The 19,374-nt window shown below is 48.9% G+C and overlaps 1 protein-coding gene across 5 annotated transcripts in view; it reads left to right on the top strand.

Annotated features, from left to right (window-relative positions):
- The window catches only part of LOC147081772 (NACHT, LRR and PYD domains-containing protein 3-like), a 161,222-nt gene that overhangs the window by 102,219 nt on the left and 39,629 nt on the right, over window positions 1–19,374 (top strand). For all 5 annotated transcript variants that reach the window (XM_085980685.1, XM_085980686.1, XM_085980689.1 and 2 more), the window contains one exon: window positions 1,586–1,752. In XM_085980685.1, coding sequence (XP_085836811.1) covers window positions 1,586–1,752 — 167 coding nt within the window. The remainder of the gene's footprint in view (window positions 1–1,585; window positions 1,753–19,374) is intronic.

Raw genomic sequence — 19,374 nt, 5'->3', positions numbered from 1 at the left:
GGACTGAGCACAGCATTTCAACCCAGGTTTAATATCAGACTGTTAGAGGGAGTCAGAGAGGTGATAGGAGGGACTGAGCACAGCATTTCAACCCAGGTTTAATATCAGACTGTTAGAGGAAGTCAGAGAGGTGATAGGAGGGACTGAGCACAGCATTTCAACCCAGGTTTAATATCAAAAATATACAGGTGGACTGAAGGAGCCCAAGAGATGTTTCTGTTCTAATGTGGAGAGAGGATTAACCTGGTAACCAGAGACCATTGTGTAGAAACCCCACCAAATCTGTTAATCCAGGTTGAATTAGCGAGCATTTAGCGAGAAAGAGGATGATGAGGGGAGGATGGAACGGATTAGCTGCAGAAAAGTCATATATGACAATTTTACAAACAATGACGGACAGGTAAAGACCCTTTGGTCCATCCAGACTTTCCCAGGCAATTGCGATACTTTGTCATACTTTGTTGTAGTTATCCCAAACCAAACCATGGGTGAGGTGAAAAAAAACAGGTAAAAACACAGGTCAATTTGGGGGATTTAAATAGGGGAAATTCCTCTCCGACCCATCTAGGCGATTGAAACTAGTCCAGCAGATCAATCTTGCACTGAATTCCCGGAAGTGCCTTCCTGTTGTAAGAGGTGATGTCCACACTAAACAGGAACAGGTCCAGCTCTCACCTGAAGGAATTCACCGAGTCAGTGTCCACCGCCAGAGAAGGTATCCTGTTCCAGAGGTCGACTATTCTCTGGGAAAAGAACCACCTCCTGACATCTAACTTAAATTTGGCCTTTCACAACTTAAAGTGGTGACCTCTCCGTAAGCTATGTCATTGGAACAAACTGTTAAATGGAACACAATCGATTCCCTTCATCATCTTATAAACCTCAATCAGATCACCGCTTAGTCTTTGCTTCTCTAAAGTGTAGAGTCCACATTCTTAGCCTATCTTGATAACTAAGCTGCTTTATACTGGGAATTAGTGTAATGTCCCTCTGCATCAGTTTCAAAGCCTCAATACCACCCACCTTATGTGGGGACCATAACTGGACACAGTATTCCAAGTGAAGCCTTTACCAAGGTCTTGTACTAGGACAGAATAGGTCGTCTTATACCCTACTGTCATATGAATGCACCCCAATATCCCCTTTGTTCTAGCTATCACTTCACGGCATTGCTCCTGTACCTTTAGAGATGTATACACCAGAATGCCTGGATCTTCCTTTCTCCCCCTTATTTAATGCCATGAAGGGTGTATGAATGTTGAGCACTCGCACTGCCCACAGGCATAACACGGCACTTATCCAAGCTAAACACCATTTGCCAGTCATGTGCCCAATCTCCCAACACATTAAGATGTAGTTTTGTGGAGCCGTGACTATACAGGTTGATGGAATGTTGTACATGTGGTGTATGTGGGTTATCAGAAGGTGTTTGATAATGTGGCTCACCAGGTGTTTGATAATGTGGCTCACCAGGTGTTTGATAATGTGGCTCACAGGAAGCTGTAGCCGTTTGGTATACGATGACATGTAGCCGCCTGGGTAGAAAGTGGATAATGTGTTTAGTTTTCTCCATTTGTGTTCACAGATCCGAACTCTACAATCACTGAGTTCTTGACAAAGTGTGACGATTACCAGCTGTTCCGGTTCACGAAATTCTACCGGGTCAGACTGGAACAGGCGATTGAAGGAGGGGTGGACGGAGTCAGCTTGTTGTTAACATACGAGAGGCATTTCAGTGGACAAGAACATCGGGTAAGTGGGAGGGACACAGAATGAGTCTGGATTATCCAAACATCACAGAACTGACAGGATATCAGATCTTAGAATCACAGAATGTTACCGAAGAGAAACTTGTCAAATAGGAACTAAACAGATAAAACTGAAAATATTGTGAATCTGAAACAATGATATGAAGAGGTGAAAATACCCAGCGGATCCGTCAGTATCTGTACAAAGGACCGGGGAACGGTTCGGGTATAATTCATTGTGGACTGAAAACAAAGGGAACAGTTTTAGTGGGACTGGGAAAAGGAGAGGCCAGAGGCAACAGACAGGAATTACAGGGAACGTCGTGAGTTTACTGACCTGGAAACTACTTAAAGTAAATGAAGGAAATGAGACATGACAAAAATCATCTGTGGAGTAAATGAGAGGCTTTTCAAGAACAAAAACACAATGGTTAAAATGTCTGAGACACGAACAGGAAAACTAACCCCCCAAAGAATGAGGATTGAAAACCCGACGCTGTGCAGGTTTTTCCTCCCCCTGCATCACCGGGAGTCAATTCGAACTTTGACAGAGACTCAATACTGGCGGTAGAACCTGTCGAGGAGCGTCACTCCCCGGGACAGCACTTCAGGAAATTACAGCAAGCAGCCTGTACTGTTCTGTCAGTTACCTGTAATGGAACAGAACTAAATGGAAATGATAATCGGGCAGGGTGTATAATGGACGGTCGACCTGCTACCAACTTTCCCAGTCGATAATCTAGGATATTTACTCTCATCCCAACCTCCTGCTCACTGCCCATTACTGTTAATATCCCACCTAGTCTAATCCCAACCTCCTGCTCATTACCAATTACTGTTAATATCCCACCTAGTCTAATCCCAACCTCCTGCTCACTGCCCATTACTGTTAATATCCCCCCTAGTCTAATCCCAACCTCCTGCTCACTGCCCATTACTGTTAATATCCCACCTAGTCTAATCCCAACCTCCTGCTCACTGCCCATTATTGTTAATATCCCCCCTAGTCTAATCCCAACCTCCTGCTCACTGCCCATTATTGTTAATATCCCCCCTAGTCTAATCCCAACCCCCTGCTCACTGCCCATTACTGTTAATATCCCCCCTAGTCTAATCCCAACCTCCTGCTCACTACCAATTACTGTTAATATCCCACCTAGTCTAATCCCAACCTCCTGCTCACTGCCCATTACTGTTAATATCGCACCTAGTCTAATCCCAGCCTCCTGCTCACTGCCCATTACTGTTAATATCCCACCTAGTCTAATCCCAACCTCCTGCTCACTGCCCATTACTGTTAATATCCCACCTAGTCTAATCCCAGCCTCCTGCTCACTGCCCATTACTGTTAATATCCCACCTAGTCTAATCCCAACCTCCTGCTCACTGCCCATTACTGTTAATATCCCACCTAGTCTAATCCCAACCTCCTGCTCACTCCCCATTACTGTTAATATCCCACCTAGTCTAATCCCAACCCCCTGCTCACTGCCCATTACTGTTAATATCCCACCTAGTCTAATCCCAACCCCCTGCTCACTGCCCATTACTGTTAATATCCCACCTAGTCTAATCCCAACCTCCTGCTCACTGCCCATTACCGTTAATATCCCACCTAGTTTAATCCCAGCCTCCTGCTCACTGCCCATTACTGTTAATATCCCACCTAGTCTAATCCCAACCTCCTGCTCACTCCCCATTACTGTTAATATCCCACCTAGTCTAATCCCAACCTCCTGCTCACTCCCCATTACTGTTAATATCCCACCTAGTTTAATCCCAACCCCCTGCTCACTGCCCATTACTGTTAATATCCCACCTAGTCTAATCCCAACCTCCTGCTCACTGCCCATTACCGTTAATATCCCACCTAGTCTAATCCCAGCCTCCTGCTCACTGCCCATTACTGTTAATATCCCACCTAGTCTAATCCCAACCTCCTGCTCACTGCCCATTAGTGTTAATATCCCACCTAGTCTAATCCCAACCTCCTGCTCACTGCTCATTACTGTTAATATCCCACCTAGTCTAATCCCAACCTGCTGCTCACTGCCCATTACTGTTAATATCCCACCTAGTCTAATCCCAACCTCCTGCTCACTGCCCATTACTGTTAATATCCCACCTAGTCTAATCGCAACCTCCTGCTCACTACCCATTACTGTTAATATCCCACCTAGTCTAATCCCAACCTCCTGCTCACCACCCATTACCATTAATATCCCACCTAGTCTAATCCCAACCTCCTGCTCACTACCCATTACTGTTAATATCCCTAGTCTAATCCCAACCTCCTGCTCACTGCCCATTACTGTTAATATCCCACCTAGTCTAATCGCAACCTCCTGCTCACTACCCATTACTGTTAATATCCCACCTAGTCTAATCGCAACCTCCTGCTCACTACCCATTACTGTTAATATCCCACCTAGTCTAATCCCAACCTCCTGCTCACTGCCCATTACTGTTAATATCCCACCTACTCTAATCGCAACCTCCTGCTCACTGCCCATTACTGTTAATATCCCACCTACTCTAATCCCAACCTCCTGCTCACTGCCCATTACCGTTAATATCCCACCGAGTCTAATCCCAGCCTCCTGCTCACTGCCCATTACTGTTAATATCCCACCTAGTCTAATCCCAACCTCCTGCTCACTGCCCATTACTGTTAATATCCCACCTAGTCTAATCCCAACCTCCTGCTCACTGCCCATTACTGTTAATATCCCACCTAGTCTAATCCCAGCCTCCTGCTCACTGCCCATTACTGTTAATATCCCACCTAGTCTAATCCCAACCTCCTGCTCACTGCCCATTACTGTTAATATCCCACCTAGTCTAATCCCAACCTCCTGCTCACTGCCCATTACTGTTAATATCCCACCTAGTCTAATCCCAACCTCCTGCTCACTGCCCATTACTGTTAATATCCCACCTAGTCTAATCCCAACCTCCTGCTCACTGCCCATTACTGTTAATATCCCACCTAGTCTAATCCCAACCTCCTGCTCACTACCCATTACTGTTAATATCCACCTAGTCTAATCCCAACCTCCTGCTCACTGCCCATTACTGTTAATATCCCACCTAGTCTAATCCCAGCCTCCTGCTCACTGCCCATTACTGTTAATATCCCACCTAGTCTAATCCCAACCTCCTGCTCACTGCGCATTACTGTTAATATCCCACCTAGTCTAATCCCAACCTCCTGCTCACTGCCCATTACTGTTAATATCGCACCTAGTCTAATCCCAACCTCCTGCTCACTGCCCATTACTGTTAATATCCCACCTAGTCTAATCCCAACCTCCTGCTCACTGCCCATTACTGTTAATATCCCACCTAGTTTCATCCCAACCTCCTGCTCACTGCCCATTACCGTTAATATCCCACCTAGTCTAATCCCAACCTCCTGCTCACTGCCCATTACCGTTAATATCCCATCTAGTCTAATCCTAACCTCCTGCTCACTGCCCATTACTGTTAATATCCCACCTGGTCTAATCCCAACCTCCTGCTCACTGCCCATTACTGTTAATATCTCACCTAGTCTAATCCCAACCTCCTGCTCACTGCCCATTACTGTTAATATCCCACCTAGTCTAATCCCAACCTCCTGCTCACTGCCCATTACTGTTAATATCCCACCTAGTCTAATCCCAACTTCCTGCTCACTGCCCATTACTGTTAATATCCCACCTAGTCTAATCCCAACCTCCTGCTCACTACCCATTACTGTTAATATCCCACCTAGTCTAATCCCAACCTCCTGCTCACTGCCCATTACTGTTAATATCCCACCTAGTCTAATCCCAACCTCCTGCTCACTGCCCATTACCGTTAATATCCCACCTAGTCTAATCCCAACCTCCTGCTCACTACCCATTACTGTTAATATCCCACCTAGTCTAATCCCAACCTCCTGCTCAATGCCCATTACTGTTAATATCCCACGTAGTCTAATCCCAACCTCCTGCTCACTGCCCATTACTGTTAATATCCCCCCTAGTCTAATCCCAACCTCCTGCTCACTACCCATTACTGTTAATATCCCACCTAGTCTAATCCCAACCTCCTGCTCACTGCCCATTACTGTTAATATCCCACCTAGTCTAATCCCAACCTCCTGCTCACTGCCCATTACTGTTAATATCCCACCTAGTCTAATCCCAACCTCCTGCTCACTGCCCATTACTGTTAATATCCCACCTAGTCTAATCCCAACCTCCTGCTCACTGCCCATTACTGTTAATATCCCACCTAGTCTAATCCCAACCTCCTGCTCAATGCCCATTACTGTTAATATCCCACCTAGTCTAATCCCAACCTCCTGCTCACTGCCCATTACTGTTAATATCCCACCTAGTCTAATCCCAACCTCCTGCTCACTGCCCATTACTGTTAATATGCCACCTAGTCTAATCCCAACCTCCTGCTCACTGCCCATTACTGTTAATATCCCACCTAGTCTAATCCCAACCTCCTGCTCACTGCCCATTACTGTTAATATCCCACGTAGTCTAATCCCAACCTCCTGCTCACTGCCCATTACTGTTAATATCCCACCTAGTCTAATCCCAACCTCCTGCTCACTGCCCATTACCGTTAATATCCCACCTAGTCTAATCCCAACCTCCTGCTCACTGCCCATTACTGTTAATATCCCACCAATCTAATCCCAACCTCCTGCTCACTGCCCATTACCGTTAATATCCCACCTAGTCTAATCCCAACCTCCTGCTCACTGCCCATTACTGTTAATATCCCACCTAGTCTAATCCCAACCTCCTGCTCACTGCCCATTATCGTTAATATCCCACCCAGTCTAATCCCAACCTCCTGCTCACTGCCCATTACTGTTAATATCTCACCTAGTCTAATCCCAACCTCCTGCTCACTACCCATTACTGTTAATATCTCACCTAGTCTAATCCCAACCTCCTGCTCACTGCCCATTACTGTTAATATCCCACCTAGTCTAATCCCAACCTCCTGCTCACTGCCCATTACTGTTAATATCCCACCTAGTCTAATCCCAGCCTCCTGCTCACTACCCATTACTGTTAATATCCCACCTAGTCTAATCCCAACCTCCTGCTCACTGCCCATTACTGTTAATATCCCACCTAGTCTAATCCCAACCTCCTGCTCACTGCCCATTACTGTTAATATCCCACCTCGTCTAATCCCAACCTCCTGCTCACTGTCCATTACTGTTAATATCCCACCTAGTCTAATCCCAACCTCCTGCTCACTACCCATTACTGTTAATATCCCACCTAGTCTAATCCCAACCTCCTGCTCACTGCCCATTACTGTTAATATCCCACCTAGTCAAATCCCAACCTCCTGCTCACTGCCCAGTACTGTTAATATCCCACCTAGTCTAATCCCAACCTCCTGCTCACTGCCCATTACTGTTAATATCCCACCTAGTCTAATCCCAACCTCCTGCTCACTGCCCATTACTGTTAATATCCCACCTAGTCTAATCCCAACCTCCTGCTCACTGCCCATTACTGTTAATATCCCACCTAGTCTAATCCCAACCTCCTGCTCACTGCCCATTACTGTTAATATCTCACCTAGTCTAATCCCAACCTCCTGCTCACTGTCCATTACTGTTCATATCCCACCTAGTCTAATCCCAACCTCCTGCTCACTGCCCATTACTGTTAATATCCCACCTAGTCTAATCCCAACCTCCTGCTCACTGCCCATTACTGTTAATATCCCACCTAGTCTAATCCCAACCTCCTGCTCACTACCCATTACCGTTAATATCCCACCTAGGCGAATCCCAACCTCCTGCTCACTGCCCATTACTGTTAATATCTCACCTAGTCTAATCCCAACCTCCTGCTCACTACCCATTACCGTTAATATCCCACCTCGTCGAATCCCAACCTCCTGCTCACTGCCCAGTACTGTTAATATCCCACCTAGTCTAATCCCAACCTCCTGCTCAATGCCAATTACCGTTAATATCCCACCGAGTCTAATCCCAACCTCCTGCTCACTGCCCATTACTGTTAATATCCCACCAATCTAATCCCAACCTCCTGCTCACTGCCCATTACTGTTAATATCCCACCTAGTCTAATCCCAACCTCCGGCTCACTGCCCATTACTGTTAATATCCCACCTAGTCTAATCCCAACCTCCTGCTCACTGCCCGTTACTGTTAATATCCCACCTAGCCTAATCCCAACCTCCTGCTCACTGCCCATTACCGTTAATATCCCACCTAGTCTAATCCCAACCTCCTGCTCACTGCCCATTACTGTTAATATCTCACCTAGTCTAATCCCAACCTCCTGCTCACTGCCCATGACTGTTAATATCCACCTAGGCTAATCCCAACCTCCTGCTCACTCCCCATTTCTGTTAATATCCCACCTAGTCTAATCCCAACCTGCTGCTCACTGCCCATTCCTGTTAATATCCCACCTAGTCTAATCCCAACCTCCTGCTCACTGCCCATCACTGTTAATATCCCACCTAGTCTAATCCCAACCTCCTGCTCACTGTCCATTACTGTTAATATCCCATCTAGTCTTATCCCAACCTCCTGCTCACTGCCCATTACCGTTAATATCCCACCTGGTCTAATCCCAACCTCCTGCTCACTGCCCATTACCGTTAATATCCCACCTAGTCTAATCCCAACCTCCTGCTCACTGCCCATTACTGTTAATATCCCACCAATCTAATCCCAACCTCCTGCTCACTGCCCATTACCGTTAATATCCCACCTAGTCTATTCCCAACCTCCTGCTCACTGCCCATTACGATTAATATCCCACCTAGTCTAATCCCAACCCCCTGCTCACTGCCCATTACCGTTAATATCCCACCTAGTCTAATCCCAACCTCCTGCTCACTGCCCATTACCGTTAATATCCCACCTAGTGTAATCCCAACCTCCTGCACACTACCCATTACCGTTAATATCCCACCTAGTCTAATCCCAACCTCCTGCTCACTACAATTACTGTTAATATCCCACCTAGTCTAATCCCAACCTCCTGCTCACTGCCCATTACTGTTAATATCCCACCTAGTCTAATCCCAACCTCCTGCTCACTGCCCATTACTGTTAATATCCCACCTAGTCTAATCCCAACCTCCTGCTCACTGCCCATTACTGTTAATATCCCACCTAGTCTAATCCCAACCTCCTGCTCACTGCCCATTACTGTTAATATCCCACCCAGTCTAATCCCAACCTCCTGCTCACTGCTCATTACTGTTAATATCCCACCAATCTAATCCCAACCTCCTGCTCACTGTCCATTACTGTTTATATCCCACCTAGTCTAATCCCAACCTCCTGCTCACTGCCCATTACTGTTAATATCCCACCTAGTCTAATCCCAACCTCCTGCTCACTGCCCATTACTGTTAATATCCCACCTAGTCTTATCCCAACCTCCTGCTCACTGCCCATTACTGTTAATATCCCACCAATCTAATCCCAACCTCCTGCTCACTACCATTACTGTTAATATCTCACCGAGTCTAATCCCAACCTCCTGCTCACTGCCCATTACTGTTAATATCCCACCTAGTCTAATCCCAACCTCCTGCTCACTACCCATTACTGTTAATATCCCACCTAGTCTAATCCCAACCTCCTGCTCACTGCCCATTACTGTTAATATCCACCTAGTCTAATCCCAACCTCCTGCTCACTACCCATTACTGTTAATATCCACCCAGTCTAATCCCAACCTCCTGCTCACTGGCCATTACTGTTAATATCCCACCTAGTCTAATCCCAACCTCATGCTCACTACCCATTACTGTTAATATCCACCCAGTCTAATCCCAACCTCCTGCTCACTGGCCATTACTGTTAATATCCCACCTAGTCTAATCCCAACCTCCTGCTCACTGCCCATTACCGTTAATATCCCACCTAGTCTAATCCCAACCTCCTGCTCACTGCCCATTACTGTTACTATCCCACCTAGTCTAATCCCAACCTCCTGCTCACTGCCCATTACTGGTAATATCCCACCTAGTCTAATCCCAACCTCCTGCTCACTGCCCATTGCTGTTAATATCCCACCTAGTCTATTCCCAACCTCCTGCTCACTGCCCATTACTGTTAATATCCCACCTAGTCTATTCCCAACCTCCTGCTCACTGCCCATTACTGTTAATATCCCCTCTAGTCTAATCCCAACCTCCTGCTCACTGCCCATTGCTGTTAATATCCCACCTAGTCTATTCCCAACCTCCTGCTCACTGCCCATTACTGTTAATATCCCACCTAGTCTATTCCCAACCTCCTGCTCACTGCCCATTACTGTTAATATCCCACCTAGTCTAATCCCAACCTCCTGCTCACTGCCCATTACTGTTAATATCCCACCTAGTCTATTCCCAACCTCCTGCTCACTGCCCATTGCTGTTAATATCCCACCTAGTCTAATCCCAACCTCCTGCTCACTGCCCATTACTGGTAATATCCCACCTAGTCTAATCCCAACCTCCTGCTCACTACCCATTACTGTTAATATCCCACCTAGTCTAATCCCAACCTCCTGCTCACTACCCATTACTGTTAATATCCCACCTAGTCTATTCCCAACCTCCTGCTCACTGCCCATTGCTGTTAATATCCCACCTAGTCTAATCCCAACCTCCTGCTCACTGCCCATTACTGTTAATATCCCACCTAGTCTAATCCCAACCTCCTGCTCACTGCCCATTACTGTTAATATCCCACCTAGTCTAATCCCAACCTCCTGCTCACTGCCCATTACTGTTAATATCCCACCTAGTCTAATCCCAACCTCCTGCTCACTGCCCATTACTGTTAATATCCCACCTAGTCTAATCCCAACCTCCTGCTCACTCCCCATTACTGTTAATATCCCACCTAGTCTAATCCCAACCTCCTGCTCACTGCCCATTACTGTTAATATCCCACCTAGTCTAATCCCAACCTCCTGCTCACTGCCCATTACTGTTAATATCCCACCTAGTCTAATCCCAACCTCCTGCTCACTGCCCATTACTGTTAATATCCCACCTAGTCTAATCCCAACCTCCTGCTCACTACCCATTACTGTTAATATCCCACCTAGTCTATTCCCAACCTCCTGCTCACCACCCATTACTGTTGATATCCCACCTTGTCAAATTCCAACCTCCTGTTGACCGCATTAGGTTAGTATCCCAGTCAGTCCAGGTCTAATCTTCTGTTCACTCCCCATTCTCCAGCATTAATTTCTATCCATGCAGCAAATGAAATAGATTTTATTTTTAAAAAAAGTTCCACTTGCTTCTAACACAGCTTGTGGGATTGAATTCTGCTTTGGAACCACCTCATGTGTAATTCAGTTTATTAACCTTCACACCGAATTCTTCTAAATAGCCTAAATATGTGCCCTCTGGGCAATCAGTGGAAACTATCAGTAACTATTTATTGGATCATAACTCTACAGAATCTGAAGAGTTGCAGCAAACCCTCACTTAATCTGCTCACCTCTAGTGGATTGAGTCCAACGTTCTCAAATCGCACTCTCTAACGGTAACTCCACATCCCTGCTAACATCTTAGTGTAATTGCACGCTGCTTTTCCACTGCTTTTACATCCTAAACATGGAGTGCACAAACCTGTGCACAACTGGGTAAATTACCGGCCCCTGTGCTCTTGGTGTGGGACGTCACTCCCCAGGGGGGAACATGAGGAAATTGAGATTACTCAGTCTGTAATTACCTGCCCCTGTGCTCTTGGTGTGGGACGTCACTCCCCAGGGGGAACATGAGGAAATTGAGATTTCTCAGTCTGTAATTACCTGCCCCTGTGCTCTTGGTGTGGGACATCACTCCCCAGGGGGGAACATGAGGAAATTGAGATTTCTCAGTCTGTAATTACCTGCCCCTGTGCTCTTGGTGTGGGACGTCACTCCCCAGGGGGAACATGAGGAAATTGAGATTTCTCAGTCTGTAATTACCTGCCCCTGTGCTCTTGGTGTGGGACATCACTCCCCAGGGGGGAACATGAGGAAATTGAGATTTCTCAGTCTGTAATTACCTGCCCCTGTGCTCTTGGTGTGGGACGTCACTCCCCAGGGGGAACATGAGGAAATTGAGATTTCTCAGTCTGTAATTACCTGCTCCTGTGCTCTTGGTGTGGGACGTCACTCCCCAGGGGGAACATGAGGAAATTGAGATTTCTCAGTCTGTAATTACCAGCCCCTGTGCTCTTGGTGTGGGACGTCACTCCCCAGGGGGAACATGAGGAAATTGAGATTACTCACTCTGTAATTACCTGCCCCTGTGCTCTTGGTGTGGGACGTCACTCCCCAGGGGGAACATGAGGAAATTGAGATTTCTCAGTCTGTAATTACCTGCCCCTGTGCTCTTGGTGTGGGACGTCACTCCCCAGGGGGAACATGAGGAAATTGAGATTTCTCAGTCTGTAATTACCTGCCCCTGTGCTCTTGGTGTGGGACGTCACTCCCCAGGGGGGACATGGGGAAATTGAGATTTCTCAGTCTGTAATTACCTGCCCCTGTGCTCTTGGTGTGGGACGTCACTCCCCAGGGGGGAACATGAGGAAATTGAGATTACTCAGTCTGTAATTACCTGCCCCTGTGCTCTTGGTGTGGGACGTCACTCCCCAGGGGGGAACATGAGGAAATTGAGATTTCTCAGTCTGTAATTACCTGCCCCTGTGCTCTTGGTGTGGGACGTCACTCCCCAGGGGGAACATGAGGAAATTGAGATTACTCAGTCTGTAATTACCAGCCCCTGTGCTCTTGGTGTGGGACGTCACTCCCCAGGGTGAACATGAGGAAATTGAGATTTCTCAGTCTGTAATTACCGGCCCCTGTGCTCTTGGTGTGGGACGTCACTCCCCAGGGGGAACATGAGGAAATTGAGATTTCTCAGTCTGTAATTACCTGCCCCTGTGCTCTTGGTGTGGGACGTCACTCCCCAGGGGGAACATGAGGAAATTGAGATTTCTCAGTCTGTAATTACCAGCCCCTGTGCTCTTGGTGTGGGACGTCACTCCCCAGGGAGAACATGAGGAAATTGAGATTACTCAGTCTGTAATTACCGGCCCCTGTGCTCTTGGTGTGGGACGTCACTCCCCAGGGGGGAACATGAGGAAATTGAGATTTCTCAGTCTGTAATTACCAGCCCCTGTGCTCTTGGTGTGGGACGTCACTCCCCAGGGAGAACATGAGGAAATTGAGATTACTCAGTCTGTAATTACCGGCCCCTGTGCTCTTGGTGTGGGACGTCACTCCCCAGGGGGGAACATGAGGAAATTGAGATTTCTCAGTCTGTAATTACCTGCCCCTGTGCTCTTGGTGTGGGACGTCACTCCCCAGGGGGAACATGAGGAAATTGAGATTACTCAGTCTGTAATTACCTGCCCCTGTGCTCTTGGTGTGGGACGTCACTCCCCAGGGGGGAACATGAGGAAATTGAGATTACTCAGTCTGTAATTACCTGCCCCTGTGCTCTTGGTGTGGGACGTCACTCCCCAGGGGGAACATGAGGAAATTGAGATTTCTCAGTCTGTAATTACCTGCCCCTGTGCTCTTGGTGTGGGACGTCACTCCCCAGGGGGGAACATGGGGACATTGAGATTTCTCAGTCTGTAATTACCTGCTCCTGGTGTGGGACGTCACTCCCCAGGGGGAACATGAGGAAATTGAGATTTCTTAGCCTGTAATTACCTGCCCCTGTGCTCTTGGTGTGGGACGTCACTCCCCAGGGGGGAACATGGGGAAATAGAGATTTCTCAGTCTGTAATTACCTGCCCCTGTGCTCTTGGTGTGGGATGTCACTCCCCAGGGGGGGAACATGAGGAAATTGAGATTACTCAGTCTGTAATTACCTGCCCCTGTGCTCTTGGTGTGGGACGTCACTCCCCAGGGGGAACATGGGGAAATTGAGATTTCTCAGTCTGTAATTACTGGCCCCTGTGCTCTTGGTGTGGGACGTCACTCCTCAGGGGGAACATGAGGAAATTGAGATTACTCAGTCTGTAATTACCAGCCACTGTGCTCTCGGTGTGGGACGTCACTCCCCAGGGGGAACATGAGGAAATTGAGATTTCTCAGTCTGTAATTACCTGCCCCTGTGCTCTTGGTGTGGGACGTCACTCCCCAGGGGGGAACATGAGGAAATTGAGATTTCTCAGTCTGTAATTACCTGCCCCTGTGCTCTTGGTGTGGGACGTCACTCCCCAGGGGGGAACATGAGGAAATTGAGATTACTCAGTCTGTAATTACCTGCCCCTGTGCTCTCGGTGTGGGACGTTACTCCCCAGGGGGAACATGAGGAAATTGAGATTTCTCAGTCTGTAATTACCAGCCCCTGTGCTCTTGGTGTGGGACGTCACTCCCCAGGGGGAACATGAGGAAATTGAGATTTCTCAGTCTGTAATTACCTGCCCCTGTGCTCTTGGTGTGGGACGTCACTCCCCAGGGGGGAACATGAGGAAATTGAGATTTCTCAGTCTGTAATTACCTGCCCCTGTGCGCTTGGTGTGGGACGTCACTCCCCAGGGGGAACATGAGGAAATTGAGATTTCTCAGTCTGTAATTACCTGCCCCTGTGCTCTTGGTGTGGGACGTCACTCCCCAGGGGGAACATGAGGAAATTGAGATTTCTCAGTCTGTAATTACCTGCCCCTGTGCTCTTGGTGTGGGACGTCACTCCCCAGGGGGAACATGAGGAAATTGAGATTTCTCAGTCTGTAATTACCAGCCCCTGTGCTCTTGGTGTGGGACGTCACTCCCCGGGGGGGAACATGAGGAAATTGAGATTTCTTAGCCTGTAATTACCTGCCCCTGTGCTCTTGGTGTGGGACGTCACTCCCCAGGGGGGAACATGGGGAAATAGAGATTTCTCAGTCTGTAATTACCTGCCCCTGTGCTCTTGGTGTGGGACGTCACTCCCCAGGGGGGGAACATGAGGAAATTGAGATTTCTCAGTCTGTAATTACCTGCCCCTGTGCTCTTCGTGTGGGACGTCACTCCTCAGGGGGAACATGAGCAAATTGAGATTACTCAGTCTGTAATTACCGGCCCCTGTGCTCTTGGTGTGGGACATCACTCCCCAGGGGGGAACATGAGGAAATTGAGATTTCTCAGTCTGTAATTACCTGCCCCTGTGCTCTTGGTGTGGGATGTCACTCCCCAGGGGGGGGAACATGAGGAAATTGAGATTACTCAGTCTGTAATTACCTGCCCCTGTGCTCTTGGTGTGGGACGTCACTCCCCAGGGGGAACATGAGGAAATTGAGATTACTCAGTCTGTAATTACCTGCCCCTGTGCTCCTGGTGTGGGACGTCACTCCCCAGGGGGGAACATGAGGAAATTGAGATTTCTCAGTCTGTAATTACCAGCCCCTGTGCTCTTGGTGTGGGACGTCACTCCCCAGGGGGAACACGAGGAAATTGAGATTTCTCAGTCTGTAATTACCTGCCCCTGTGCTCTTGGTGTGTGACGTCACTCCCCAGGGGGAACATGGGGAAATTGAAATTTCTCAGTCTGTAATTACCTGCCCCTGTGCTCTCGGTGTGGGACGTCACTCCCCGGGGGGGAACATGAGGAAATTGAGATTTCTCAGTCTGTAATTACCTGCCCCTGTGCTCTTGGTGTGGGACGTCACTCCCCAGGGGGAACATGAGGAAATTGAGATTTCTCAGTCTGTAATTACCTGCCCCTGTGCTCTTGGTGTGGGACGTCACTCCCCAGGGGGAACATGAGGAAATTGAGATTACTCAAGTCTGTAATTACCTGCCCCTGTGCTCTTGGTGTGGGACGTCACTCCCCAGGGGGGAACATGAGGAAATTGAGATTTCTCAGTCTGTAATTACCTGCCCCTGTGCTCTTGGTGTGGGACGTCACTCCCCAGGGTGAACATGAGGAAATTGAGATTACTCAGTCTGTAATTACCTGCCCCTGTGCTCTCGGTGTGGGACGTCACTCCCCAGGGGGGAACATGAGGAAATTGAGATTTCTTAGTCTGTAATTACCTGCCCCTGTGCTCTTGGTGTGGGATGTCACTCCCCAGGGGGAACATGAAATTGAGATTACTCAGTCTGTAATTACCTGCCCCTGTGCTCTTTGTGTGGGACGTCACTCCCCAGGGGGAACATGAGGAAATTGAGATTACTCAGTCTGTAATTACCTGCCCCTGTGCTCTTGGTGTGGGACGTCACTCCCCAGGGGGGAACATGAGGAAATTGAGATTTCTCAGTCTGTAATTACCAGCCCCTGCGCTCTTGGTGTGGGACGTCACTCCCCAGGGGGGAACATGAGGAAATTGAGATTTCTCAGTCTATAATTACCTGCCCCTGTGCTCTTGGTGTGGGACGTCACTCCCCAGGGGGAACATGAGGAAATTGAGATTTCTCAGTCTGTAATTACCTGCCCCTGTGCTCTTGGTGTGGGACGTCACTCCCCAGGGGGAACATGAGGAAATTGAGATTTCTCAGTCTGTAATTACCTGCCCCTGTGCTCTCGGTGTGGGACGTCACTCCCCAGGGGGGAACATGGGGAAATTGAGATTTCTCAGTCTGTAATTACCAGCCCCTGTGCTCTTGGTGTGGGACGTCACTCCCCAGGGGGGAACATGAGGAAATTGAGATTTCTCAGTCTGTAATTACCGGCCCCTGTGCTCTTGGTGTGGGACGTCACTCCCCAGGGGGAACATGAGGAAATTGAGATTTCTCAGTCTGTAATTACCTGCCCCTGTGCTCTTGGTGTGGGACGTCACTCCCCAGGGTGAACATGAGGAAATTGAGATTTCTCAGTCTGTAATTACCTGCCCCTGTGCTCTCGGTGTGGGACGTCACTCCCCAGGGGGGAACATGAGGAAATTGAGATTTCTCAGTCTGTAATTACCTGCCCCTGTGCTCTTGGTGTGGGACGTCACTCCCCAGGGGGGGAACAGGAAGAAATTGAGATTACTCAGTCTGTAATTACCTGCCCCTGTGCTCTTGGTGTGGGACGTCACTCCCCAGGGGGGAACATGGGGAAATTGAGATTTCTCAGTCTGTAATTACCTGCCCCTGTGCTCTTGGTGTGGGACGTCACTCCCCAGGGGGAACATGAGGAAATTGAGATTTCTCAGTCTGTAATTACCGGCCCCTGTGCTCTTGGTGTGGGACGTCACTCCCCAGGGTGAACATGAGGAAATTGAGATTTCTCAGTCTGTAATTACCTGCCCCTGTGCTCATGGTGTGGGACGTCACTCCCCAGGGGGAACATGGGGAAATTGAGATTTCTCAGTCTGTAATTACCTGCCCCTGTGCTCATGGTGTGGGACGTCACTCCCCAGGGGGAACATGGGGAAATTGAGATTACTCAGTCTGTAATTACCTGCCCCTGTGCTCTTGGTGTGGGACGTCACTCCCCAGGGAGAACATGAGGAAATTGAGATTACTCAGTCTGTAATTACCTGCCCCTGTGCTCTTGGTGTGGGACGTCACTCCCCAGGGGGGAACATGAGGAAATTGAGATTTCTCAGTCTGTAATTACCTGCCCCTGTGCTCTTGGTGTGGGACGTCACTCCCCAGGGGGAACATGGGGAAATTGAGATTTCTCAGTCTGTAATTACCTGCCCCTGTGCTCTTGGTGTGGGACGTCACTCCCCAGGGGGGAACATGGGGAAATTGAGATTTCTCAGTCTAATTACCTGCCCCTGTGCTCTTGGTGTGGGACGTCACTCCCCAGGGGGAACATGAGGAAATTGAGATTTCTCAGTCTGTAATTACCGGCCCCTGTGCTCTTGGTGTGGGACGTCACTCCCCAGGGGGAACATGAGGAAATTGAGATTTCTCAGTCTGTAATTACCAGCCCCTGTGCTCTTGGTGTGGGACGTCACTCCCCAGGGGGAACATGAGGAAATTGAGATTACTCAGTCTGTAATTACCGGCCCCTGTGCTCTTGGTGTGGGACGTCACTCCCCAGAGGGAACATGAGGAAATTGAGATTACTCAGTCTGTAATTACCTGCCCCTGTGCTCTTGGTGTGGGACGTCACTCCCCAGGGGGAACATGGGGAAATTGAGATTACTCAGTCTGTAATTACCTGCCCCTGTGCTCTTGGTGTGGGACGTCACTCCCTAGGGGGGAACATGAGGAAATTGAGATTTCTCAGTCTGTAATTACCTGCCCCTGTGCCCTCGGTGTGGGACGTCACTCCCCAGGGTGAACATGAGGAAATTGAGATTTCTCAGTCTGTAATTACCTGCCCCTGTGCTCTTGGTGTGGGACGTCACTCCCCAGGGGGGAACATGAGGAAATTGAGATTTCTCAGTCTGTAATTACCTGCTCCTGGTGTGGGACGTCACTCCCCAGGGGGGAACATGAGGAAATTGAGATTTCTCAGTCTAATTACCTGCCCCTGTGCTCTTGGTGTGGGACGTCACTCCCCAGGGGGGAACATGAGGAAATTGAGATTTCTCAGTCTAATTACCTGCCCCTGTGCTCTTGGTGTGGGACGTCACTCCCCAGGGGGGAACATGAGGAAATTGAGATTTCTCAGTCTAATTACCTGCCCCTGTGCTCTTGGTGTGGGATGTCACTCCCCAAGGGGGAACATTGAGAAATCTCAATTTCCTCGTCGGGATTTTCTATCCGCTCACTTTAATGGTTTGGTTTCTGCACCATTTTGTTCACGGACTGAGTGACTGGGGGATAAATTAGTGATAGTTTTGTGGCGTTGCCACATTGGGGAAACACTGTGTATGTAGATAAACCTGAATAATCCCCTTTTAACTGCTGTATTCCCCTCCCCCCGCAAGACAGTTGCAAGCTGAGAGGAATAAGGCACGTTCAGACTTGCCTGCTGCTGATAGAAGGAAAACCAATCAGGTTCCAGCAGGTGACCAATCCGTGAGTCATCACAGGTTCGCGGGCTTTACGAATTCAGTACTGTATTGAGAGAGTTGGAGTAAAGACCAATTTCTTGTAGCTCGCTGTGTTACCTATTTCTTTACGCGGGAGACCGTAGTCCCCCACGTTGGTGACCCCGAATGTCGGCGGCCGAAGCCCCCGACTCACGCAGCCCTACAGAGGCCAGCAACGACCCGATGGCAACCAGCAGCAGCCCGATGTCGGCCGGCGCCGCGTCCTTGAAGCTCCCCACCTTCTGGGAACACCAAGCACCAGCTTGGTTCGCGCACTCGGAGGCCCAATTCACCCTTCGCAGGGTTCAAGACGATGAAGAAAGGTACCTCCACGTAGTCTCAGCACTAGCAAGCTCTACCGCCGCCGAAGTTCTCGACCTGCTGGGGAACCCACCACAGACCGGCAAGTACTCAACCATTAAGGGCTGCTTGCTGCAGGCTTACGGCCTGTCCAGGGAGGAGAGAGCCCGCAGGCTTCTCTCACTACCAGGCCTCGGCGATTCTACCCCGACCCAGTTGATGAGCCGGATGCTTGCGCTCCTGGGCTCTGAACCGCCGTGCTTCTTCTTTCGGGCCCTTTTCCTCAGCCTGCTTCCTCAGCAGGTACAGACTGCCCTCGCGGGGTTCCCGATCACGGACTGCGTACAACTGGCAGCTGCCGCGGACAAAGTCTTCGCCATCGCCCAACTCGGCTGTGCAGCCACGAGGCTCCCCGACACCACCGAG

The sequence above is a fragment of the Somniosus microcephalus genome, unplaced genomic scaffold (assembly GCF_052327205.1).
Source record: "Somniosus microcephalus isolate GS21.2 unplaced genomic scaffold, FLI_Smic_1.0 scaffold430, whole genome shotgun sequence".
NCBI lineage: Eukaryota > Metazoa > Chordata > Chondrichthyes > Squaliformes > Somniosidae > Somniosus > Somniosus microcephalus.
The sequence above is the reverse complement of the archived record's forward strand: the minus strand, read 5'-3'. Positions and strand labels throughout refer to the sequence as shown.